This window comes from Sciurus vulgaris (assembly GCF_902686455.1).
Source record: "Sciurus vulgaris genome assembly, chromosome: 9".
Classification (NCBI taxonomy): domain Eukaryota; kingdom Metazoa; phylum Chordata; class Mammalia; order Rodentia; family Sciuridae; genus Sciurus; species Sciurus vulgaris.
In genome coordinates, this window is record NC_136469.1 from 102,099,597 (window position 1) to 102,126,919 (window position 27,323).

Consider the following 27,323-nt stretch of genomic DNA (forward strand, 5'->3'; position numbering starts at 1 on the left):
GAGCATCGTCCTAAAACGCATCAGGCTTTGTGCGAGAAGCTGGTGCTAAACCACGGAAGCAAATCAGGTGCTCCCACCCGTCGCTGGACTCCGAGAGACCAGTGAGGCAGAGAATGGCTTCCCCGGGAAGGTGAAGAAGGGGCGCCCCAGGCAGGCACAGGAGTCGCCACTGCCCATTTACACCCCGGGACTCTTCCGACGGCTCAGTCTGCCATCCAGCTCCTGCTCCCACACAAATCCTTCTAAAGGTGGGAGTGGACATGCATTATTTTAATTCCCTCATCCCAGAGTGAAATCGCGTGTTACCCTGAGTCAGATACTCAGGCCAAGCGCGCGTGGTCCGCGGCAGGGTACTAAGGGGACACTGTGCCGGTCCTGGTGACGTGAAGGAGGCCGGGGGCGGCGGGCTGCGAAGTGACACATGCTGGGACCACGCCACCCAAGCCCACGTGTGCACAAGATTTAAAAGTTGGTGGCGCGCTAGGCTCGTTCAGTGGTCGGCCCCACGAGCTGAGCTCCAGGGACGCGGAGGCATCGCCAGGGTACCGGGGCTGCACAGCTCAGTCCCAAGTCCAGAGCTCCGAGCTGCCCTGAAGCGCCAAGATGCCGCGATCAGCAAGCCGCCGCCCCGGGCCATCCCCGGGACAGGTGGTTGTGGTCTCCCCGCTCCTCCTCCGGCTGCTGCTGCTCGCCTGGTGCGCGGGCGCCTGCGGAGGTAAGACGGCCCCAAACCTCCCCGGCCCTCGCCGCCGTCCAGCCACGCGCTTCTTCGCGGCTCTCCATTACTGTCCCCGCCGCTCGCTCTGGGTTCCATGGCCCTCTTTTCCTTTTGGCTTCTAGGACCTACCCTTCCCTACTGTTGCGGACCTCACAGGTTCTCGCCCTTGACGACAGGCGCGAGTCGTGGCAGCGGGGCAGTGGGGTGGCTCCGCTCCAGAGTGTCCTGGCCCTGGCAAAGATCTCCAGACGCCGGGCAGGTCGCGGATGGTGCAGACTGGAAGGGCGCGACTTAGAGCCCGTGGCCCAAGGGTGACGGAAATTAAATTAGAGAGAATTCAAAGCTTTGTCTTTCATTGCAATTATCGGAGGCATCCATGGTTGAAGCAAAACAGGAGTTTGACACTTCACTTGCGGAGTCAGGGGTGCTTGTAGTGCCCCCAACCTCTGCGGTGAGTGAGCTCGCGTTCTGTTCGGGTAACCCTGAGAAGGTCCCATTCGGGACAGTTAGAGGGGAAAAGAGAGGATTCTGTGTTACAGATTTGCAGGCAGCAGATCAGGAAACTTTTTCATCACGCAAAGGTAGAGATGCAAGCGTGCAAAGGAGCTTTCAGGGCGGTGTGCAGCTAAAACCAGTGATGTGGCAGATGTGGTTTGATTATAATAGGGACTTCCCGAAGTTGGCCTAGAGGACTAGCAGATCAGGATGGAGCTTTGGAGACGTGTCAGGGTGCAAAGGTACCGGTGGAAAGAACATTTCTCGGATTCTCTTTTAAATAATAATAATAATTAATATTGTTATTAAATAATGATTGCTGTCGTTGTTATTATTATTATTATTATTATTATTATACTGAGGTTGAACTTAGGAGTGCTCTACCACTGAGCCACATCCCCAGTCCTTTTTATTTTTTATTTTGAGACAGACCGAGGCTAAGTGACCGAGGGTCTCACTAAATTGCTGAGGCTAGCTTTGAACTTGAGATCGTCCTGCTTCAGCCTCCTGAGCAGCTGGGATTACATGCATGCAGCAACTATGCCCAGCTACTTCCTTGGTTCTCTTAAGACTACCTTGCCTGGTACCTTAGGGGACTACTATTTATCCCTGAATTCTGGGGGCCCCTTCAGTGCCAGCCACTGTCCGGTTACAGCCATAAATTCTTTAGCCCCGGATTCTTTTAGCTTTCCTCTGTTCTCCTGCCAGTGGGGTAAAGGTGGTCGTTTTTCAAAACGTTGGGAACTTAAAATCACAACTACAGAGATCTTTCCAAGCTCAGCCCAGTCCTTAATTAGAGATGGGAAAACGAAGGCTATTATTATTTTCCTAATCTATTTATTTTTGTTCTCATTTTATCATTTTGATTTTCTCCTTTCCTGAGGCATTGGAGTGGGAGTGGGGTGGGGGGGGGGGGCTCCCTGACTTGAAAAGCAAGGGAGTTTAACTTTGAAATCTAAGCAATTAGATGTCAGCTAATTAGACCTAAATCTCCACATAAGCAGTAGTGATATGACATAATCTCCACAAGGTAAATATTCATCCTTTTCAATTTTAAATTTGTTTTTGGAAAAATTAAGATGATAACCACTGGCTTCTTAAAATAGCAGGTAGAGTTTTAAAAGTTATTTAAGCAAACTGTGCTTTCCATGCATGTTACATACTCTGTGCTAGCAGTGATTTTTTTGTCTCTGTGGGAGACAACTGCTGTGCAGAGGGGCCAGTTCAGGCTGCCAGTAATTGAGCAGTAACTAGGGAAGGAAGTAGCTGGTTCCTAAAAAGGATGAGTCAGGTTTTATTTCCAAAAGAGTATATCTGCAGGGTAACCAATTGTCTCATGAATATCCTCGATATTTTTCAAGCAAAAGGATGAGATGCCTCTTTTGCTACCTAGAGACCCTCTAGACTTCCCCTTTGTGTCTTCATTCTCCTTCAGACCTGACTTAATACTAAAAACCTAATTGTATGTCCCTAAAAATGTGCTGGGGTGGGCCTTGGGGAGAGGGCAGCGTGATCTGCCTTAGTCCTGAGTCCTAGGCGATGGTGGTGGGAGGGGTGACACATGACATACATAAGCAAAACCTGGAGACAGTTCCACCATGATCGATCATTATGCAAATGTAATCGGATATATCTAAAAACAACAGAACAAATGTCACAAAGCCAGGGGAAAATAAAAGTGTCAATAAATGCAGCATCCTCAGCACAAAATTAATTAGCAGAACATACAATAGCAATGTGAAGAGAATGGACCAGCCACAGATTTAGTGGATAGAAACAGTTCATTCATAGAACATTAGTAAGAGAAGGGAATTTCCTATTTAAAAACCACAATTTGGATATCTGCTGCAAACCATTACTTGCATATGCCTCTGACAATAAGTGATCAAATGTCAAGGTTAAATTCAGTCATGTCTTTTCCTATCTAGGTCCCTACTCACTGAATAATTCTTAACATTCAGTCAGCAGTAACAATTTCTCATTTTCCAACTCTGCACTAAAGGGCCAGTAATGAGAAAAGAAAGTTGGCACCATATTTTAAATAATCAGATCTGTTTTACTAGATATGACTGAAGTATAAATATGTCAATGAAACATAAAAAACAGTACAGTTTTTATGATATAGAAGATAGTGACATTGTGAAAATATGGTAAGTGACCTGAATTATTCTTTTTTAAAGTACTATATACAGCCCACATCCAAGGTGATATGGTTTGAGTATGTCCCTCAAATGTTCTTGGGTTGGAATCTTGGTCCCCCAGTGTGGCAGTACTGAGAGGTGTTGGGACTTTAAGAGGAGGGGTCTAGTGGGAGGTAGTTAGGTTATTGGGAACATTGCCCCTTGAAGAGATTAAGGTAGTTCTCATGGGACTCCCTTCAGTTACAGAGAGAGTGATTTAAAAAAAAAAAAAAAAAAAAAAAAAGCCAAGACTGACCATTGGCCTCTTTCTGCTCTCTTGGGCTTCCTCTCTTACCATGTGACACTCTTGCAGACTCTCCCATCTGCCAGGAGACCCTCGGAAGGGGCTGAATTGATAGAGCCATGTGATCTTGAACCTTTAGCTTCCAAAACTGTAAGCTGTGAGCTGAAAGAGCCTCTTTCCTTTAAAAATTACCCAGCCTCAAAGATTTTGTTATGGCAATGGAAAACAGACTAATACATAGACTAATATCTTGGGAGGGAAATCATATCAATTCTAGTTAACAAAAAGACAAAGGAAAAATAATTCTAAAAAAAAGAAAAAGGTAAAGAAAAATTTCTCTGTATGTTTGGGTTCGGCCATAGGAATACTAGTGCCTTAAAAAGATCAGAATATGATTCACCAGACAACTGTTACTTTGGATTTGTGGGAAATTTATTATTGAGAAATATGTAAGATTATTTACCTACTTTAAAGAGTTGTTCCATGAAAATGGATTCAGTCAGGTCCTGAAATAAATTAACTCTTTGCTATGGACTCCATGACCTCTGTAGGTTATTTCTAATACTCGGTACCATATAAAGTATAATTAGTCACTGTTATTAATATTATTAGAATGTAAATGAAATAGTAAAAACTTGTAAAAACTCAAGGTAAGATATGACTACAAAGTGGTAGAACTGGTGGGGGGAGATTGCTCTCAGGGTCTGTGGTTAGCCAGATTGTATTTGAAATCCGCCTCTGCTACGTGTCTATTTTAGGTGGCCGTAGGCAAATTATTTAACCTTTCTTTCATTTCCTCAACTTAAAATGGAAATAATAATATCATCTATCTTGAAAAGTTGATATGAAAATTAAAGGACATTTGAAATACTTAGTATAGCATCAGGCATCAAATAAATGATCAATGTTAATAGGTGTAATGTTAGTATTTGTGTTTTTAAAGTTCTTTTTTTAAGATTATTTTATAGTCAAACTATTTTATAGTTTACTTATAAACTACTATAAGCTGTAGTACAGTATATTTTCAAATATAGAAAAACCCTGTGAATACATAGGCCAGAAGACTGCTTTTTTATGTATTTAATCTTGCTACATTTTAAATCTCTGAAAAGAAATTTAGCTGGGTGTGGTGGCACAGGCCTGTAATTCCAGCTACTCAGGAGGCTGAGGCAGGAGGATCACAAGATCAAGGCCAGTCTGGGCTATTTAGTGAGACCCTGTCTCAAAGTAAAAAATGGAAAAAGAGCTGGGGATACAGCTCAGTGGTGAAGTGCCCTGGGTGTGGTACACAGTACTATTGAAGAAAAAAAAATTGTTTTATTTTACTACAGGATGTTTTCTTGTTTTAGGAAAGATAAATGTATACATATAAGACAATAAAAACTAATTATATTTAAATTAGTAAAAATTGAAACATTGAGATAGTATTTATAATTTGTATAGTATGAATTAGAAAATCAAACATATAGAGAAAATGTTATTTTAGAGGATGTAAGCTGGGTAATGTTTTGTTTCGATAATAATTAAGGATTTAACAAATAATGCTTTTTTATCTTACAAGTAATGCTTTTAAAAAAGACTTGTATTGTGATATAATTTATATACCATAAAATTCACCAGTTTTAAGTATATAATTGAGTGATGTTTTAATAGACTTAAAAAGTTGTACAGTTATCTTGGAAAAGCAATTTTAGAATGTTTCCATCACCCCTAAAGATTAGTTACATACATTTGCAGTTAATCCCCTCCCCACTCCTAGCACCAGGCAACCACCAGTCTTTGTCTGATTATAGATATAAACTTTTCTGGATATTTCATATAAATGAAATCATGTGCTATTTGATTTCTTTCAAAGAGCTTATTTGACAGCATAATGTTTCTGAGGTTCATTCATGCTGTATATATCATAGTTCGTTCCTTCTTATCGCCAAAGAGGATTGCATGGTATAGAAATACCATATTTTACAAGCAAAAATAGGTGTTGGCAAGGATGTGGGGGAAAAGGTACACTCATGCATTGCTGGAGGGGTTGCAAATTGATGCAGCGACTCTGGAAAGCAGTATGAAGATTCCTTAGAAAACTTGGAATGGAGCCACCATTTGACCCAGCTATCAAACTGCTTGGCCTATACCCAAAGGACTTGAAATCAGCAGACTAGTGATGCAGCTACATCAATGTTTATAGCAGCTCAATTCACAATAGCTAGATTGTGGAACCAACCTAGATGGTTGGTAGAACCAACCTTCAATAGATGAATGGCTAAAGAAACTGTGGTATATATCCACAATGGAATATTATTCAGCCATAAAGAAGAATAAAATTATACCATTTGCAGGCAAATGGATGGAGTTGGAGAATATCATGCTAAGTGAAATAAGCCAATCCCCCAAAACCAAAGGCTGAATGATTTCTCTGATATATAACGGGGCGGAGGGGTGGTGAAGGTAAGAGAAGAATGGAGGAAGGATGGATTGTGTGGAGGGAAATGAGGGGTGGGGAGGAGGCAGGGGGAAAGAAAGATAATAGAATGAGACAAACATCATTACTCTGTGTACATGTATGATTATGCAAGTGGTATGACTCTACTTCATGTACAACAGAGAAACAACAGTTGTACCCCATTTGTGTACCATGAATCAAAAAAACTTTTCTTTATGTTTTGCTGGATTCCTTTTTAAAAATTGAGTATATGTATATTTATAATACCATTTAAAATATCACTGGATATTTTAAATTTGGTAGATGCTGCATAATCAGAATTATGTTAAAAGCTTGATCATTTATCAAATCTAATAAAATATTAAAGCTAAAAAAGGAAATACCATATTTTGTTTATTTTTCTCCCTGTTGATGAACATTTAGACTGTTTCTACTTTTGGGGTAGTATGAATAATGCTGCTCTGAACATTCAAATACAAGTTTTATGTAGACATATAAGTAATTCATTCTTGAGAATAATATCTTTATAGTATTATTAAGGTTTATTTTATGTATTCTTATGTAAAGTTGAATGCTGAACTATCTAATTGAAGTAGTTGGTTAGTAATATACAGTAAAAATGAGAGCATCTGCCCTGGATTCGATCCCCAGCACCCCCCCAAAAAAAAAAATGAGAACATCTGAAAGGTAATTATATATGGATATTTAGTTTTAAAAGAAATACTTTAAAATTAACATGTGGATATAACTTGACTTTTAGGTTCTCCAATATTTCCTCAAGGATTACAGCCTGCAGAAGAACTACAACTGTGGAATGAGGTAAAGAATTATTCTTATGCAAATTACCCTTCGTAATATTTACGGTAAAATGAAAAAATGTAATTGAGTTTTGAGACAACTATGATTTTACCAACATTCCGATATAAGAAAAGTATTGCTTTAATTAAAGAAAAGATGGAAAGGAGCAATCACTATAGTAAATGGTAGAGTAATAAGAAACTAAGTCCTAAAATAAGGCAACTATAATAAATGTGAATGTGCTAAAATACATCACTTAAAAAAACAGAGATTTTCCATTTTGAATTTTTTTCAATATTGTTAAATAATTATCTATAAGAGTCACACTTAAAATAGGGAAACAACAACAACAAAAAAAACAGGCTAAGTATAAAATGGTGAAAAATTATGTACCAAGCAAATATGAACTGGAAGAAAATTGGAGTAGTAGCCTTAATATCTAACAAAATAGAATTCAAATGAAAAAACTATCATAACACACAACTAGAGATTTTATATGCTGATAAAAGAATAACAGACAAGAAGTTACAGCCATTATTAACATGTACTACAAATACCACCCCAATTTTTTTAAAAAGGTAAATCAACAATTGTTGGAAATTTTAACATATCCCTCTCAGTCACTGATAAGTAAAGTAGATAACAGGCAGTGTATGTATCAAAAACCTAATAAATAAATAAATAAATTTGAACTGTTAAAAACTTACACTGGATAGTGTGCACATTCCTATTGAAAATACTTGGAGCATTAAAAAAATAGAACGTATGTTAGAACAGAAAGGAAGATTTCATAAATAAGAAGGGATCTGTTTTAAATATTTTCTAACCATAATACCATAAAACAAAAAATTAATAATGAATGTATAACTGGAATATCCCATGTGTTTGGAAAATAAGTAGCACTTTGTTAAATAATCCTGGGGTAAAAATGAAATTACAAAATACTTAGAACTGAATGAAAAAAAATTCTAGATTTGTACACTAACACATGTTATTAGCACATGTGTTAAAATATACTATACATAATATCTACAATTTCTCTCCAACTACTGTTTTAGCTAGAGCCTAAGACGAAAAAAAAAAAAAAAATGGAGATAAACAAGTTATAGACTGAAAAGAGTAGACAATCAAGAACACTGGAGACTTTTAAAAAATTAAGTATTATGGACAATTGATTATGGTGATAGTTGGACATTTCAGTAATACACTAAAAGCTATTAATAGAACATTTAAAATGGGTAAATTGTATGGTATGTAGATTATATCTCAGTAAAACTATTACCAAGAATAAGTATTATAGATAGTTATATGGCAATAATTTTGAAAATTTAGAGGAAATGGATAAATTCTTAGAAAAATATCTGATGCCAAAAAAAGGTTCCGTAGTGTATGAAAAACTCTGAAGAAACACTTTCCTCACTTCATTGGCCATGCTCTGTGCACTGTCTTACACAGTCAATGTATCTAAATCTTCTCCATAAAGCAAAAAGTTTGCTCTAGAATCTGAACAGAGTTTTATTTAGTTAAGGAGTTCACTTCTTTTCCTATCTCACTAAGTTTTGAAAATTCCAAATGAAGTTTGAACTTAATCAGGTACCTTCTGTTAACTGAAGAGAAACAATATGCTTTTTTCTCCTTTAGTCTATAGTTGTGATGAATTAAATTACTAAATTACTTGCTCTCCGGCTATTACAACTAATCTAAGAGTGCAGAAGATTTGGGGATATGATACCAATATACAAGAATCAAGAGGCAGGCATGGTGGCACATGCTTATAATCCCAGATATTCAGGAAACTGACACAGGAGGATGACGAGTTCAAGGCTAGCCTTGGCAACTTGGTGAGACTGTCTCAACCCTGTCTCCAAATTTAATCTTAGAAAGAGCTGGGGGTATAGCTGAGTAGTAGAGTGTTTGGCTAGCATGCATAAGGTGCTGGGTTCAATCCCCATATCACAAAACAAAACAAAACAAAACAAAAAAAGACACGAAGAAGGAAAAAAAAAAAAAGAGCCAAGAATGTTTCTTTTCACTAGGAGAAGGTGACAATATCATTTAAAATATTATAGTTGGCTCTGCAAATCTGTGAGTTCTGCAGCTACAGATTCAATGAACCATCAATCAAAAATAATTGGAGAAAATATTGGATCTTCCTTTACCATATACAGACTTTTTTCTTGTCATGACTCCCTAAACAAGACAATGTAACAACTATTTACATAGCATTTACATTGTATTTGGTATTGTAATCTAGAGATGACTTAAATTATACAAGATGGTGTGTATAGATTATGTGCAAATATTTCACCATTTTATAAAAGGATTTGAACATTCACAGATTTTGGTGTCTTTGGAGGTTTCTAGAACCAATCCCCTAAAGATACTGAGAAACAACTGTGTATCATTCACAATGGCAACAAAACTGTAAGTATTTAGAAATTAACCTAACCAAATTATGCAGTAAATTTATGCAGAACAAAATCAATTCTAATAAAGGAAATAAATGATGATGTGCATATATGGGGTGGCATTGTTTCTAATTTAGTATAATAAAAATATCAAATCTCCCCAAATTAATCAGTGTAAATCCCATAAAGTCAACTCAATTCCAATCAGAATAATTCCATTTAGGTTTCTTAAGAAACTCATAAGGGGCTGGGAGTATAGCTCAGTGGTAAAGTGCTTGCCTAGCATGCAAGGCCCTGGGTTTGATCCCCAACACCACAAAATAAATATATAAATAAATAAACAAACAAACAAACAAACAAACAAATAAATAAATAAATAAAAAGCAACTCTAAATTTAAAGTTGATTTAAAAAAAATAAAGACGTACAAATAGCTAAGGGCATTTTAAATTCAAAGAGCTCAAAGTAGGAACTTTCCCTAACAGATTGTCAAGACATAATGTAAAGCTGCAGTAATAAGAAAGGTAAGGCAAGGTCACAAGAACAAAGAAGTGAACTAATGACATGGAGATGAGGCTTGGAGAACACAGCAGTCACCATCAGTACCCTGCCACATCCCGCTGGCATTCACCATCCCAGGGTTCGCCAAACTTAGTTTCTAATTACAGCCATCTGTGCGTCTGCCTGCCCTGCCTGTACTCAGGTGACCAGAAGTGCCCCCAGCCACTGAGAACAGCCCTCAATGGGTAGATAAATACCTTAGCTGTCTCACCCCCTCATTTGGACTTACTCTGAGGTGTTCTACACTGACTGTCAGAGTCCCCTGAACAGATTAGGCCCCAGTTACTGTGGAAACCTGCTCACTAACATGCCCTTTACTGGATTCCTCTTATTCCCTGTTTTGCTTCTCCACTCTTCTACCAGTGCTTCATGGATCACCTCCCAAATTATCTCCTTGCATGCACATCCTTATCTCAAGGACTGTTTCTGGGCAGAACCCAGGTTAAGTCAGAAAGTCACACACATGTAAACCTAACCTACAACAAAGTGACGCCAGAACTCAGTGGGAGAAAGAAAGGTTTGTTTCGATAATGAGGGTTGAAAAATTGGCTCACAGGTATGGAAACAAGTAAAATTAACACCCTGTACAAAGATGAGATTCATGTGGATAAAATACCTAAATATAGGCAAATTGTAGAGTTAATAAAAGATATTATAGGAAATATCTTTGTGAGCTAGATCAGGAAAGATTTCTTAAATAAAAATTTAAATATAGAGTATAAGGCCAAGAAGATAATAAATTTAATTACATTAAGAGGAAAGATTTCTTTCAATAAGGGACTCTGGAAAAAAGTAAGAGCTTTTGAAGGAAAATACAGACAATAAATACTCCAACTGATAAAGAATTGCTTCTCTAGACTACTCAAGAATCACCATCAAATCAACTGGATAAAGATGGGATCCAAAAGAAAAACAAAGGACAGAGAGTTTACAAACAAGGAAGCCCTAGAGCTCCATAGACATCTAGAGAGATGCTCAAACTCATTCATAACAAATAAATGAAAATTAGAACAACAGTGTTATTTTCTACTCATTAGACTAGCAAAAATTAGAAATCTTTAATGACACATGTACACAGGGATGTGACGTATACAAACCCGCAAGCATTGCTGGTCAGGAGGCTTGTTCACTGGTGGAACCATCTGAAAAGCAGTCTTAATACCCCCATGATCTAGCATTCTCTCTTCTGGATACAAAGGCTGAAGATATGCAGCAGACATACAATTCTACAAGGAGGTTGGTTGCAGCTTTGTTTGTAGTGGAAGGAATTAGAATCCAGCTATCCATCCCTGGGGAGTAGATAGGTAATGTATGATGGACACATGTTATAAAGTCCTGTACACCAGTTAAAAGCAACAGACTAGTTGTACACCCAGCACCATGGATAGATCCCGAAGTATAGTGTTAAGTGAAAATTGAAAGAAAGAAAATACCATACATTTAGAAGATACACATAAATAACTGAAGACCTGCCTATGGAAGGATGGGATGGGAGTAAATCAAAATACTGAAATAATAAATACTGAAACAAGGCTAATAATGATAATGAGCTATGAACTGGGGAGAACATCCTTTGTACTTAGGCCACGCCAAAATACATAAGGGAAAAAGCAAGATAGAGAATAAACTCCTAGTCCTAAACAGTCTTTAAGAATATGGAAATTCACCAAGCCTTTTATGATGGTCTCTGCCTTGGTAGAGAAATATAAAAAAAGATAAAGAATAATTGAGACCACAGATAATAATGTATAATACAGAAGAAACATTTGATTTTACTTGAAATCATCTGTTTTCATGGAAAATCATTGGAAAATATTTTAGACAATATTGCTGGAAGGACACTTTGTGTTTACAACACTATAAATTATTGTATAGAAAAAGATATTTAAAGAAGATGCTGAGAACATATGGTTAGTTTTTCTGCTGGAGGTTTTAAAAAGTATAGAGCTATAAAACATACTTTTCTGACCTTATACAGAGACTGAACCATTTTCAAATAGCTTCACCAATGATCTTTACAGTGTTCTCAAAAGCAGTTAGTGGCACTTGAAACCCTTAGAGTCATAAGCTAAGTGAAATGAAGAAATGCTTATCCAAATGGAAGGTGGGCAAGCAATATCGCTGTACCTTTCAAAGAAATAAGAACAAAGACTGGAAAGCTTTGCAATGACTTCCTAATTTGATTAATTAGGTTTTTAGGAATTCTGATGTTTTTACTCAAGCAACATCGATGCACTGATTCATTAGAACTGAGGTTCAAGGGTTCACTGTTCTTGGATACAGACTACCTCACAGAGATGGGGCAGCCTGGCTTTTGAATGGACAACATTCCCCTGAATTTCTAAGGTCTTCAGATACTCCTGCACCACGAACATTCCTGGAGGAACAACTTCCTCCTATCAAACTAAAGCAAAGACCATGTATCTGAAGGCAGTGTATTAAGGTTTAATTCCACGCTTAAAAGAATATCTTTTGGGTTTTCCTTCCCAATTGACTTCTTTTTATTTTTATTTTTGGAATATTCAACTTAATTGATGAATTTTTAGTGGACACTTATTCTGAGCAAGTCATTTTGACCTTGCCTCAAGAAGTTTATCTTGTGTGTGTGTCCCCTTGTATCCATGATTCTGGGTTTGTATGTCATGGAAGATGGACATCCAAACATTCCAAATATTCCCCAAATATCTTTGATATATAGAAAAGATGAGAAGTTCTATGAGGAAAGAAAGGAGGGGGACATACGCTTAAGTTTTTCTGTATGTCTTACACCTTGTTAGTCTCTGTATTAGAAAAACATATTTTGAGACATGGTCAAATTGGCAACAGTAAGGAGTTTGAGAAATTATGACTGAAAAGTGTAATAATCTGCCTCCTTTCAATTTGGTGTGAGAGTCCAAATTAAGTTAAACTGATCAACAAAGGACTCTGGGAAGGAAAGGGGCCTCTGGAATGTTGTGCCATACACTGGACTCAACCTGAATCATTTCAGACTCACAAGAATCCGTGCCATTTTTTCCAGTGCCATCTGAAAAGGTCACCCAAGACATAAGTACCATAAACAACTTCTGAAATCCAGCTTAGTGCTTAACTTCTCAGTATGTTTTTTTTTAATTACTATAAATCTCTTAAACTACAATTTAAAGTCTCACAAATTTCTCTTTATAATAAAAGCTGAGAACAGCTTGTTGTCAACCATAGTTCAATAAATATTTGTTATAAAATAGAACTCTTATCTAGGGCTGGTTTCATGGTACAGAATGGGTGAATTGTTTGTGTGGTCCTAAGAGTACGTCCCGCATGCCATGCAGCATGCAATTATCATGTTAAGTTTTAGGGGACATTGGATCCGTGTGTAATAAGGAACAGTAACAAAGGATGTTCAATTTTGAGGCCATTCTTCAGTTACTTCTTGCATTTTCCAGGCCGAACCAGAAGTTCTTGCCCTCAGTGTTTGAGGCATCTTTATACTTTCTGATGAGCCCTATCAACTACAGGGCTGTATACCCTGTGGCTGGGAGTGAAACTTGGGCAAATCCTAATTCCAGGACTTGCTGCATCAAGTTTTAGGGACTTCTGTTTTCCATATCCAGTATCCTAAGTTACCTTAGAACTTTGATTCCTGTCCTGTATGTAACTTGACTTTGTAAAGTCTGTTTTCTGCTCCTTTCTCTCTGTTTCCAGGATATAACTGACATTTTTGTTTTCTACAGATATACGATGCTTGTTCATCTTTTCTGTCTGTTGATTCCCAGACTCAGGTAATTTCAATTGCAGGTGTTTGGTAACAAGGTAGGCATTTATACAGTGTTGAAATTCTCTACTTCTGTCTTTGGGCTTTTATGGACTCATCAAAACATGTCAACATATTAGGTATTATTACATCATCTGCAGGTAATAATCAGTACTATGTGCTTTTATCTCTAAACTAGATGTATGGATAATGTACATTTGGGGAATTATTGAATGTCAAATGAGAATGCTAATGTCAGCATCAAAATCTGTGTTAAATTTAAAACACTGTCTTACTGTATTGGAGGGCTAAAATTCTATCCCCCAGTTGAGTTTGAAACCTATTGATAAACTTTTTATGAGTCAGACTTATGGAAATCAAAGTAAAATCATTCTAACTGAAAACTCAATTTGAATGTGGTTTTAGATGTAGTGCCAAGTGTGTTTGTCCCAAGATGTAAATTTGCCTGCAAGTCTCAGGCTGTGGTTCTCAGAGTCAGATTCTGAACCTCAGAGCTGACACCAGCCAAAGCTCTGGTTCCCCCAACATAAAGGCTGAACATGAATCCCCTTCCCAATTCACCCATCAGACAGCTTGCTCCTCTTCCCTGGGAGTTAAGCATGGGTTGCAGACAGAGGCCTAGAGGGATAGTCTAGCTTCTCTACATGGAAACAGGAGGGAAATAAGTGAATCCTTTTTACATGATCTGTGCTGGATGTGCTGTTCCTGCCTGAAGATTCATGTCTGAGTGCAGAGAGAGGAGAGTTCATCTAATTGTCTTGACTTTCTTAGTACCTCTCACTGCCCTCCTGGACAGAGTCTAGTATGTTTCTGGTACAAACTTCCTACATAGTCCTGCCAAGGGGCCCAGGCTGTCATTCATTCAGTCCCTGAAGATAGCTGTCCTGACTGGTGTAGAAAATAGCCTTATGAAGTGCTGTATTTTGCCTATTTCTACCCAGGCCCCAGGCTACGGAGGATCACCTGCAGGAAGTTAGAGGATTAGATGGTAAAGCAAGATTAGGATCACAGTAGATGACATTTTATTCTTTTTCTTTTTTTTTTTTTTCCTCTTTTTTTTTTTTTCTTTTTTTTTTTTTGGGAGGGGGTATGCATAATGGGGATTGAACCCAAGAGCGTTACCCAAAGAATGTAGACAGATGTATAACATGAGATGGATGTTAGCATATAGGCTTTCGTATTGTATGTAAAATTCAGAAACATCTTCAGAATCATTTTTATATTTGAAGTACCAGGAAGGTGAATTTCAAAGCACTCATTTTGGTCAAGACAAACCAACTTTTTATTGGTTTCAGTTCTGTGTAAGAAGAGCTTAGTAAATTAGCTACTCTAGTCTTACATTTATAGTGCAAATTGTAATGTACTTTGGTGTATTTTTAAAACATCATTAATTTTCACCTCATTTTATTACTTATTGATTATCTGAACAATGCTTTAAAGTGGTTTTGCCAAATAGAAAAACAAAAGATCTTTAAGGTCCATAAATTAAGATTAAAATAGTAAAAAAAAAAAAAAAAATTTTTTTTTTGAGTACCAGGAATTGAACTCAGGGGCACTCAACCTCTGAGCTACATCCCCAGTCCTATTTAGTATTTTATTTAAGAGACAAGGTCTCACTGAGATGCTTAGTGCCTTGCTTCTGTTGAGGCTGGCTTTGAACTCCTGCTCCTCCTGCCTCAGCCTCCCGAGCCACTGGGATTATAGGCATGTGTGTTCCACTGCTCATGAAGAATGTTTGAGAATAATGGTTCTTATAAAGGGGAACTAGAGCAAATGCATTTGTTTTTAAACCTTTCAGTCAAATTCAGTCTTATTGCCAAGCCTCATCTGACCTAGAAACCGTTTTCTAAGGAGAAACAGCTTACATATGTAAATTTACTTTTCATGTCCAAATATTTTCATTTTACTGTTTTTTATTTTGCATTATTTCCACACGGACCATAAAAGGTGCCTTAGGGATTTTATTTCCAGATTTCATGGGTAACCTGAAAGGGAACAAGTGAGAAAGGAAGTATCAGTGTTCACACTCCACATTTTCTCTTGTTTGGCTCCCAACTGCCCTGGCTGGGGCTGTAGCTCAGTGGTAGAGCACTTGCCTAGCTTGCCTGAGGCCCTGGATTCAATCCAGTACTTGGGGGTGGGGTGGTGTGGGGATGGGAAACATTAGCTCTGAACTACAGGTTTAATAGACAGTGCCAATACAGCACAGGAATACCCACTTCCTCTATCCATGAGAATAACCATTCCTGTCCAGTGTACCTCACTCTGGTGTTTTAAGGACAGGTGCAAACTATGTATATGAAAGTGTTTGTAATTTATTGAAACACTATATAAACATAAACCATTTTACATTATTAATAAATATCCTAACAACTTGAATGGCAGGCAAACAAATGAAGAGAAAAGCAGGCCTCTGATGCCAAGGACACACAGAGACACTGTGTCATGACTCTCACTGTGTCTGTAACCACAACCAGCCATGTTAGGCGTGTGCTGTTGTTCCGGGGGTGAGAATATTGGCGGCTGTTAACAACTTCTTACATATCTTCTAAATTGAGAATAACTGTAGCTGTAAATCAAACCTAAGAATTTTACTCACCTTTAATCCTTCCGGGAACTGTCTGCAGTGATGTCATCCCCGATTTCTGGCTGAAGAAACTGAAGTTTGGAGAGATTAGGTAACTGACCCACTGCAACACAGCTATTAAGAATAGAAATGGAATTTGCAGTGCTTTAGAGTTAGGGGCTGCCCACATCCGTAGCTCACACTTTTAACCACTAATTATATTGCCCCTGACTGTCCCAGCTCTTCATTACTTCCAAAATGCATTTATTAAGCAATCAATTGTTTCATGGCACTACTGTGCTAGATCCTGCGCAGTGCAGGTTTTGCCCCTGCTTGTCCATTTGAGCTGCTCCTTACCACACCCAGCTGGCTGCTAACCACAAAGAGCCCTGCCCTACTTCTGAACCCAAATGCTTTGACAAACCTGATCCTGGGGAGTGCACTCAGCAAGCTGGAAGGGTGGTACTCAGATTAAGGGCACCACACATGGCTGCTTCTCCTGCAGTTCCCATTGTTTGAGAGCAATTGCAGGATTTTCAAATTAGCCAATAATGAGTAATATTCAGCAAGGCTCATGACTTTGGCATGTAGATGCACTTTGCTACAAGCTGGGCAGACTAATCCCTATTTGGCACTGCCCTCCTTACTCTTAGTCATAGCGTTTCATGATAGGAAGTGCTGAGAACTATGTAACTGGACCACAGCGGAGGCCTTAATCAGTGTATGTTCTTTTTCTTTCTTTCTTCTTCTTCTTCTTCTTCTTTTATTTTATTTTTTTTTTTTTTTGTTTGGGTCTGGTTAGAAGGAAGGTTTTACTTTTAATACTGAAGTTTTTGTTATGAGACAAATCAAGGGATTCCAATAGAGTTTCAGTGGTCCACAGCAAGAATTCTTTACTGGGGAGTAGAATATTCTTGTACTCCTAACATTCTGAGTTACATCTTCTGTGCAAACCCTGTGCCAACAGATATATTTTCTCATTTCCTTAGGCATCCGCTGCATTGAAGGAGTTTTGCTTTATGCTGATGGGAATTCTACCAAAGCCTCGGGTAAGGTTGAAATAGTGTTTTGGTTTTTAGGCAAAAGAAACATTGCCTAAAATATTCTTGGAATTCCTCTAGAACAAAGTTTGCCCATTTTGGAAGTATGCCTAGAAGAACTAGAAGAGGAAACATTGATTTTTGGATAAGAAAAAAATACTTCAGTTTCTCTCATGTCTGATAATTTAGGGTCATGTTAATGGAGTTTAGAATCATCTAATTGAGAAATTATGTGCCTCCCTCAATTATAAAATGTATTCCAGTCTGATGGGAGAAATTTGTGGTCATATTGGCTGTATTTTTCTCCCTGACTCATACTATAATTGGAGACCAGATGCATCTTTCTAAGCTGCCAAAAATGTCTTATGGCTCAGAGGTTAGGAAATTGTACTTTGTAGAGAGTAGGATGCTAGGAATGCAAAAGCAGAGTTGGGGGTGTAGCTCAGCGGGTAGAACACTTGCCTACCATGCATGAAGTCTTGGGTTCATCCCCAGAACTATCAAAAAACAAGAGGAAAAAAGCAAAAATAGCAAAATGGCAAGTCACATTGTCAAAGTCAGTTTGAAAATCATAATCTTACTTTCATGTCCTACTTTCTTATATAAATGATTTAAATCAGTCTGGGAGAACTTTTTGTCCTAAGAGAAGATAGATAGGAACTTGAATAAGCATAAACACTATATCTCATTTTCTCTTCTACATCTTAGGAAAGGGATGAAATTATTTTAAAACTATTGTATTAAAGGTAAAAGTCTTGAGTTTAAAATTGTATTTTTCATGAGTAACTCTAACTTAACCTGTGAACATTGGTACACTCTAATCTCTATCCCTTCTGTATACAATAATTCAAAGAAGGAAACCTTGATGGTTTGAATGTTTTCTGAAACTTTAGACACAACTGTATATTATCTATTATTTTTAGTGGTGACATTTTCCCAAAAACTTAATTGACATTTTTTCTAATAAAGATAGATGAAATGACAAAGGTGTGTATCCAACCTCTTCCTCTGGTATTAAAAGAAAAAACAAGAAAAAACAACAACAAAGAAAAAGAAATTTTATGACTCTTAAAAACAGACTTTCAGAGGGGGAGAAGATTGTAGAAAAGCTTATAGAAGAAACTAAGATAACTCATCATCTTATTATTCAGTCATAACAATGACAAGTATTTTGATGTGATTTGCTTGGTCCTTTTCTCTGGATATTCCATCGGGTAATTATATCATAATTTCCCATTCTACCATGTTGAACATGTAGGATGTTTCCAGTTTTTCACTCCTGTGGATGATGTTGTAAGGATTGCTGTTCACATTTTTATTTATGAACAGTATTATTTTTATTTATTTTTAGAGTAACTAATACTTATTTCAGTCTCATATTTTATATGTAATGTACATCATGTTTTTTAAAAAGTATATGGTATAATTGAGTAGCATATTATAAATTTTAAAGTAAGATAATGATTATATTTTTTTTTCAATAGGAACAAGATGAAAAAGATAATGCTAAGCGGGTAAGGTGATTTTTATAAATATTTATAATTAGAAAACAATTTTAAAAAATCCACTGACCTTTTATGCATTACTTACTGTTTTTTTCTTTAAACAGTTCTTATTTCATTATTCGAAGACACAAAAGTTGGGCAATTCAAATGTTGTGGTAAGTTGGAGAACTACTTATTATTAGTCATTAGTATTAGTTAAAAGAAAGCATCTGCTTTTGCAGTTTATCTAATATAACTTGATCAAAATTCAGATTTTTTAAAAAATATTTTTAAATTGTAGATTGTCCTTTATTTTATTTATTTATTTTTATGTGGTGCTGAGGATGAAACCCAGTGCCTTAGCCCACGTTAGCAAGTGCTCTACCACTAAGCTACAGTCCCAACCCCCAATTTCAGATTTTTTACTTTAAAAGTTTATTCTGTTGGTGAGAATAGAAGTCAGAATTTATTATACATTTGATTTCTATGTCAACAACTACATGTACATTATATTCATTTGTTCATTCATTCATTCAATTATTTAGTGAGTAACAACTATGTGCTCAGCACAATTCTAAGTCTAGAAATATAGCAGTAAACAAAACAACATTTAAAAAGGAAATCCTTGCCTTCATGGAATTTACAGCATGGGGGGAAAAAAAAGCAAGAAAAGAAATAGATAAAACATTATTTTGAATGGCAATTAGTGCAAGGAAAAATAGTTTTATCCAAAGCTTTTTAAGAATTATTTTAAAAGAGGATCAAAAATCAAAATAATTAAATATAACTAGAAATAATCCTCTTCTATATCTATAATCCTTATTCCTTATCAATAATTAGGCATTTAATGGGAGAATTTACAAAGTTTTTCCAGAAACCAGTAGCATGAAATCAGTTCAATTCAAACTTGCGTGTTTTCCATGGTAGTTTTACTTTTTACATGCATGGATTTTTTAAAAAGCTGGATGGGGCTGGGGATAGCTCAGTGGCAGAGCCCTTGCATGAGTGAGACCCTGAGTTGGATCCCCAGCACCACACACACACGCAGTAGTAATCAGTTTATTTTGGCGTTTCAAAGGCTAACTATAAACTTAAGCTCAGTTTTAAGTGTTTATTGCATGGAATATTCTGATATATGAGCACTTGAAAGTTAGATTAGACTGGCTGTACACCTAATACAAGTTGATTGCATGAACAAATAGCCATATATAGGGCTTACGGTAATCCATTTCATAAATTTAATATTAGTCAGAAGGCTCAAATCAACCCATACCTTAGAAAAAATGCAACCATATCAGATAACTATGGCTCAGCTGTGTTTTCATTGTCTTCTGCTTGGCATCTTTACCTTTTAAGAAAATATATCTTAGCCCCATTTTTCACTATCAACAACACATTGTCATTTTCATGTCCCCAGTTGTCTTGCTCCATATGTTTCCATTTTAAATACGTAATTCATAAAAGGAGGTTACTAGATAAGTGTATAGTATAATCTTCCAAATAAACATGCTTATAATGGGAAACTGATATTCACAAGTTGATTTCATCTGGACCAAATTATTTTGAGTAAGTCTAGAAGCCAACAGATGGCTTTTCGCCTCCCAAAGATGCAGTGAGGGGTTTTACTTGGCAGCTGAGGACAGAACCGAGGCCCTCAGGAAACTGCTTCTTCAAATAATAATAAAAATCTTATTCCATCTCTTGGCTTTTTCACCCCAGTTCTTTGAAGTGCTTACAAAGAGCTGTCATAGATAACATCTTTAATATCCTTTTTTATTGGGGTGGGGGCAGTTCTGGGGCAAGTAGAGTCAGTAAAACAAAAACAAAAACAAAAACAAAGCAAAGCAGGAAACCTTCTGTATGCCCAATGCGGAGAAGCCCTGTGCTCATCGTGTGTGTTCATGTCCTCTCAGTCATCTGTCGTGCATCCGTTGCTGCAGCTCGTTCCTCAACTGCATGAGAGAAGAATGAAGAGATTCAAAGTGGACGTATGTAACACCCACTGCATGTTTGCTTTGCCACTCTGTGAATTCCCAGTGCAGTGGTTTATGAAATGCTTTTGTTCAGGATGAGCCGCACACTAACGCCGGGCTAGCCAGAGTCCCAGCACCTGTGTGCGGAGGCGCGTTCACGCTGGGGAAGGAGAGAATTCTTCAACCCCTGGCTCACCCGTGATCTGCTCCTTCTGACCCAAGCTCCCAACATCAGGAAATCTGGCTTTATGTTTCCTTCATGGCCCTCCAAGTGAGAAAAGCTGTTCTTGGCGTAGGAAAGGACACTGTGATGTCTAGTCTTTAGGAATAGAAGAAGAAACAGAAGAAAATTTGCTGTCCTTTGCATTTGTATTGGCAAATAGCTAGAACAGCACACTGTCCAAGTGTTAAATGTTGGTAGGAGTAGGAATTATGAAATAGGCAGATCACAAACTGAATGTACATTTTGGGTTTTTTTCCCACAGTTAACAAAAAGATGACCTAAATCCTATGTGTAAGATGACTATAACGGAGTTAACATATTCTTAACTAGAAACTGTGGAGTTTTTAATTATCATTTAAGAAGAATCTTAAAATTTTCAATGATATTCACAGTTGATTTCATCTGGAGCTGAAAGTTCATAGATAATATTTTTAAGTAATGGCTTATGTGTGGCAAAATATTATAATTTTCACTTTATATGATTTCACTTAGTCTTTTGGGGATTCTGTTAGTACTTACACAAGTACTGTTATTTTAGTTTATAGAAGGGAAACAACTTAGAATAAAGGAGTTCCCCCACATCAGACTAGAAAGACAGATGGCACTGCCCCTGAACTTTAATCTAGGCAAATATTTTTTTCATTATGATTTTCTGTTTATAATTTAACCTTGGATATTTTGGCTATTTTATTGTTAAACTATATACTTTATTTTTAAAAGTTGAATTTAGGTTGAATTTTCTCTAATTTCAATACCAAATTTACATTGATTCTTCTTAAAATGTTAACCAAAGTCTTCAAATACTTTAAAAATAATCAGTGTAGCAAGCTAAGATCTCAAAATTTATCCTTGTGATCACAATTTCCTCTCTAAATTCTTCACATTTTAGTCATAGGCTTCCATCAAGTGCAGCATCTGCTGCTAATTTGAAAGAGAAATGTAAGAGAGAATGTAGTAGCTCCTTCAAATTTTAGATTTTCCAGAATGAAAAAAAGACAGTTGTCATTAGACTTCCTCAAAAATAAAATATGCTTTTTAAATTAACTTTTCTTTCCCAAAATGTTTGCTTAACTTAGAAATAGTGTATAATTTCAATTTATAGATCCAGTTTCTTAATATAACCAACAATTATTAATTTAACAACTTTACCTCAGTGTTTTTATTTACACATCCAAAGATAAACATTTAGTGCTATGGCTGGTTCAGCCCATCTATACGTCCAGACAACAGGCTGAAGACGTGAACTCTGAATATTCTATACAGTCAGACAAATGATAAATCCTAAAAGTGTTTTGCAGCAAGTCAAGATTCCTGGAGACCTATAATAGTAAGGAATGTAAGTGATGAGTTAAAAACACAATTGCAATAGTGTTAACTATACTGCCTAAGTCACCTAATGTATAGGTTTTTGATAATGAAATAGTTTGAATTTTTGAAGAAAATGAATTTTCAGATTTTAATGCATTCAAACACTTTTCTTGAATTTTGGTTGCCATCCTCACTTCTTTATCCCTATCTCCCAAATTTTGCCCTATCTCCATGAAAAGACAAAAAAAACTGTATGATTTTTACATTCGAAAGTTTTAAATATTTGATGCATTTTAATTTGTTCTATCTTTTTTCTCTTTGTATTCACAAGAACTTTTCTCATGTAGGGAACTAAATAAATAGTTATGTATGTATTCTTAAATATTAATTTTTCAGTCTTGAGTAGTTTTGGGGGGTTACAGTAAAGATTGAGAATTGAATTCAAACATTGAGAATTTAAGATGCATTTATTATAAATCAGTGATTTCAGAATTTAAATACATATCAGAACCATTTATTATAATTTAAGAATATGATTTACTTATATTACAGAATATTTGAAAAAGGTCTTAATTGATAAATTTTATGATAATTGTCATTCTGATAATACTTTTATAGTAAATAATTGTTAATGCAAACAGGAAGCTACAAGCTTTTATGAAAACCACAAATTTAAAGTTTTTTCCATGAAGTTTAAAAGGACATGTTTAAGAAAAGAAACACTACAAAACATACTCTTTATGAATAATTCATTTGCTCCTATTTTTTTAACTACCATTCTGTACGAATAATTCAATTAGGAAAATCTCTTCTGAAATATCGTTGAATAAACATGGTTTACCAAAATTGTCCCTCAATTTCAATCTACATTCCTATAGAAATATTGTTTTAACATGATTCTGGCTTACATTTTTTGGTTTTGTCACAATTCTTGTTTATATTTTTCCTGGTACACATAAAATGCATACAATACATATTTTATTTTATATGTTTATTTCTTTATTTTTATTTTTTTGAGACAGGGTCTTGATATGTTGCCAGGCTGGCCTTGTGCTTGTGATTGTCCTGCCCTATCCTCCCAAGTAGCTGGGATTACAATAATATATATTTAAAAGAAATTATTTTATTCTAACAAAATGGTGAAAGGATATTTTAAATATAATTAATAATGATATGCCTGACAGTTATCTTTCCACCTACTGATAATACATGTATAAGTGACAAAATTCCTGAAAAAGGAATGTGTTATGTTGATATGAGAAATATTTTTTAAATATAGTATTTTGATGATACTGCTAGTTGTTGAACAATTTTGGGAATAAATATGATTCTCTACTGGTATTAATTATTTACTCAAGTCCTTAATGCTCTTTGTTTGTTTATAATAAAGTAACTTTGAGCTTTACTATACTCTTTAGAAGAGTTTTCACTTATTTTTAGTGTTATTTGATTTGTAATGTGCTCCTCTTCTCTTACAGGAAGAATTCCAAAGTCCTTTTGCAAGTCGAAGTAAAGGATACTTTTTATTTAGGGTATGCACATGCTGCACTTTTAAAAATCAACTAATATAAAAATTAAAAATACTTCTCATGCATTTAATTAACTTATAAGTTTAAAAGTGTGTCGGTATTTGACATTAGACGTTACAGTCTGACATTCAGTTCTGTCAGTCCTTATTGCTTCTCTACCACAACGCCTCTGATCTTTTCTCTGCTTTACTACTCATAGTTGTAAATACCTCAAGTGACATTCACCTACTTGATAATTTAATTCTATAATATTTCATTTATAGGATATGAATGTCTTAGAGACACATTATTCCTTAAGTTCCAAGGAATCATTTGCTAAACTTTTGATGCAGTAGATTGGAAGAGTTCTGACTACTTTCACAAATTTTTAAAATTCAAAGACTCAACTACAATAAAGACTTCATGTAGAAAAAAACTGTGATTGCATTTCTCATTTTGTATGTCCACATTTGTGTATGAAATGTGGGTTTCTTTCTAAGCAGCTACACTTTCTGAAATATTTGCTCCTTAATACATTACCAGAAAATTTTAATTAATTCATTCAACAAGTATTATTGTACTTCTACTGCAAATGAGCATTGTACCAATGCATGAGAATAAAAATAGGATTCAATTCCCACACCCTAAGAGTTTATAATCTACTAGAGGAAATAGATAAGTAAACAAATACAAAATAAAGTCATTCTTTAGTATCCAACCCTAGCACATCTTCTTATGTGTTATAAATCACCACTAGATAACTTATAGCACTTTGTAAATGCAAATGCAGTGGAAAATGTTGTTATATTGCTTAGGGAATAATGACAAGAAAACCAATTCAATATGTGTTTACTACAGATGCAGTTTTTGCAACAAATATTTTTGGATATGGTTCATATATGGAAAGCTGACTTCATTGTGTTAAATGCATCTTCAGTCTGGGAGATGTGGAGTAAAAAAACACTTAAGTTGGAAAGTGAGGAGATACAGAGACATCTTCATGAGCTGATTTCTGCAGAATCAACAGAAATTGCTTGATGAAATATTTAGTTGAAAAATTTCAATTTTACTTGAAAGCTAAGGGGAGGCCATAGGGTAAGATTTGTATTTTGGAAAATAATTCTAATAGCAAATTGGGAGAATGGATTAGATGAAGGAGATTGGCAGTAGGAAAACATAATACTAAATAACCGTGACTTCAGTAAGTTAATTTTGGTTCATATCAAATTAAATTTCAGAACATTTCTTCTAAAATTTTGGCACCATCAAGGAAATAAGCAAAATCAAAAAGCATGTAATTTATTGTAGTCCTCAGTAGCTTTAACAGCACCTTAGAATTTGTTGGAAATACAAATTTGGGACCCACCTCAGGCTTACTAAATCAGAAACTACAGTTATGGAATCCAGATGTCCCTTTTGTGTGTGTGTGTGTGTGTGTGTGTGTGTGTGTGTGTGTGTGTGTGGTGCTGGGGATTGAACCCAGGGCCTTGTACTTGTGAGGCAAGCACTCTACCAATTGAGCTATATCCCCAGCCACAGATGTCCCATTTTTGCATTGTCAAAAGCAGTCCAGATGATTCTGATGTACATTAAATAAACCTTCCTTTATTTCATTATGGTATATCAATATTCTATGAATATTAGCTTCCAGCTTTAGTTTCACTGATATATTTCTAATTTGCTATTTTTCAGCCACGCAATGGAAGAAGGTCAGCAGGTTTCATTTAAAATGGTATGTGTTTTTAAAAAAATAAATAAGTAAATAAATAAATAAAATGAAATGGCGGTGTTTCACGATTCTACCTAATTTGAAATTTTCTGTTGGTTTCAAATATTGACAAATTATGTTCAATATATTTCTATTATTTGATTGTATGTGTACACTAATATTCCATACAAATGCTACAATTATATGGGCAATGAGGGTTTTATGTGATGGAAAATACCAGTATTTAAGGTCCAGATTTGTTTTGTCCATAATATTCTTCAGATGGAACCACAATGGTAATCATCATCCTTGACTTTGGAGACATCAACCTTGTCATATGTTATTGTGAAAGTAGTATCACGCCAGGGATGGCCTTCTTACTGCGATAGTCAGTGTTCACCATGACGGCCCAGGATTTACAGACTGAATGTACTTCCATCGTCCAAATAACTTATATTCAAAGAATCTTTATAAAAGCTTGTGATATAATGGTTTCTAGGCAATTAAGAAAATATGGAAAGACATAAGAACATAACTTCTACTTTGGTACTTCCAGAGTTCCTACCTCAGTGCTAAGCACACAGTAGAAACTCAGTAGCCAGTAGCTGGTGGGATTAACCTATTCATTAAACATGCAGGGCCAGTGGCTGGTGACTGGCCTCATAAATTAACGAATATGCTAATCCCAATATCTATGAGGAGGACTTACTGGGGATTTTACTCAGGGCACTGAGCTACAGTCCCAGTCTTTTTTTGTTTATTTTAATTTTTTTTTCTTTTGTCTTAGCTTGTTATTTTGAGACAGGGTCTCACTAAGTTGTCCAGGTTGGCTTAGAACTTGCAATCCTCCTGCCTCAGCCTCCTATGTCCCTGGGATGATAGGCATGTGCCAGCATACCTGGTCATATACTTTATTATACTATAAATTTTGAAATCAAGCTAAAATGCAGATTGATAAATTTATAGCACAGAAATATAAGTATATCCTACTAAATTTATGCAATAGCAAATTCAGGTTCTTTCCTGAACATATTTTTGCTAATATTTCATTTATATCAGCCCTTAATATACTTAGCTTACGTATATTAAAGTTCTTAATATTTTTTCAAAAAAAAAAAAAACTAAAACACATAATTTCTACCTGAAGAACATACTGACACCCAAATCACACAATATCTAGGGGGAAAAGATAATGAAAATACTATATAGTAGATCTTAGGCTAAATAGGAAATTTCCCTGTTTAGTGGAAATTTCAAGGCCTAAGCAAGGAAGAATTAATAAATGAAGGATTTAACTCAATAAGTCAAGAAAGAATAGCAAGACGAATCTCAGAAAAACAAGAAATTAAAAGATGGCAAAGTAGAAAAATTGATAGGCACAGCAAAAATCTGATTCTTTAAAAAAAAAAAAAAAAAGGCTATTTAGCCTAATCTGATTCTTAAAAAAAAAAAAAAGGCTATTTAGCCTAACCTAATCTAGAAAGAGGGCAAAACAAATATCTCTCATCAGAGAAATATTAACTGATAACAGTAAAAAATATACAAACTGAAGAACAGCTGGAAAATATCTCAGACACCATGTTATTATACTCTGACAGTATAATTATAGAAATTCAAACAAACATCATATATATGGATTCACATGCTCATTTACACTTGAATCTAATTTATTTTTTCTTTTTCTTTTTTACAGATGCCCACTAATTTTTCACAGAAACAATGCTATGGAATAAAAAATGTAATGACATTTTGCTTTCTTCTCAAAAACAGTCCTTCCTAAGTTAACTCTGTTGAAAAGTCCTGTATTGTAAACATTCTCAGTAAAAGTTGAGGTTGTAAATGTTTGATTTGTTGAAAATAAAGCATATTAAAGTATTTTTTCTTAGTGTTAAAGTGATAAATAGTTATAATAAAGCTGT

General features: G+C 35.8%; 1 protein-coding gene across 1 annotated transcript; it reads left to right on the top strand.

The window, feature by feature from the left end:
* The first annotated feature begins 380 nt into the window (after positions 1-380).
* NMU (neuromedin U) lies at positions 381-27,323 on the top strand. The gene is made up of 10 exons (XM_079153789.1): positions 381-715; positions 6,838-6,896; positions 13,554-13,601; positions 17,150-17,209; positions 18,685-18,714; positions 18,810-18,860; positions 20,598-20,672; positions 23,667-23,720; positions 25,389-25,428; positions 27,098-27,323. Exons 1-9 carry the CDS (start codon positions 604-606, stop codon positions 25,422-25,424), a joined length of 525 nt encoding a protein of 174 aa, XP_079009915.1. The 5' UTR covers positions 381-603; the 3' UTR covers positions 25,425-25,428; positions 27,098-27,323.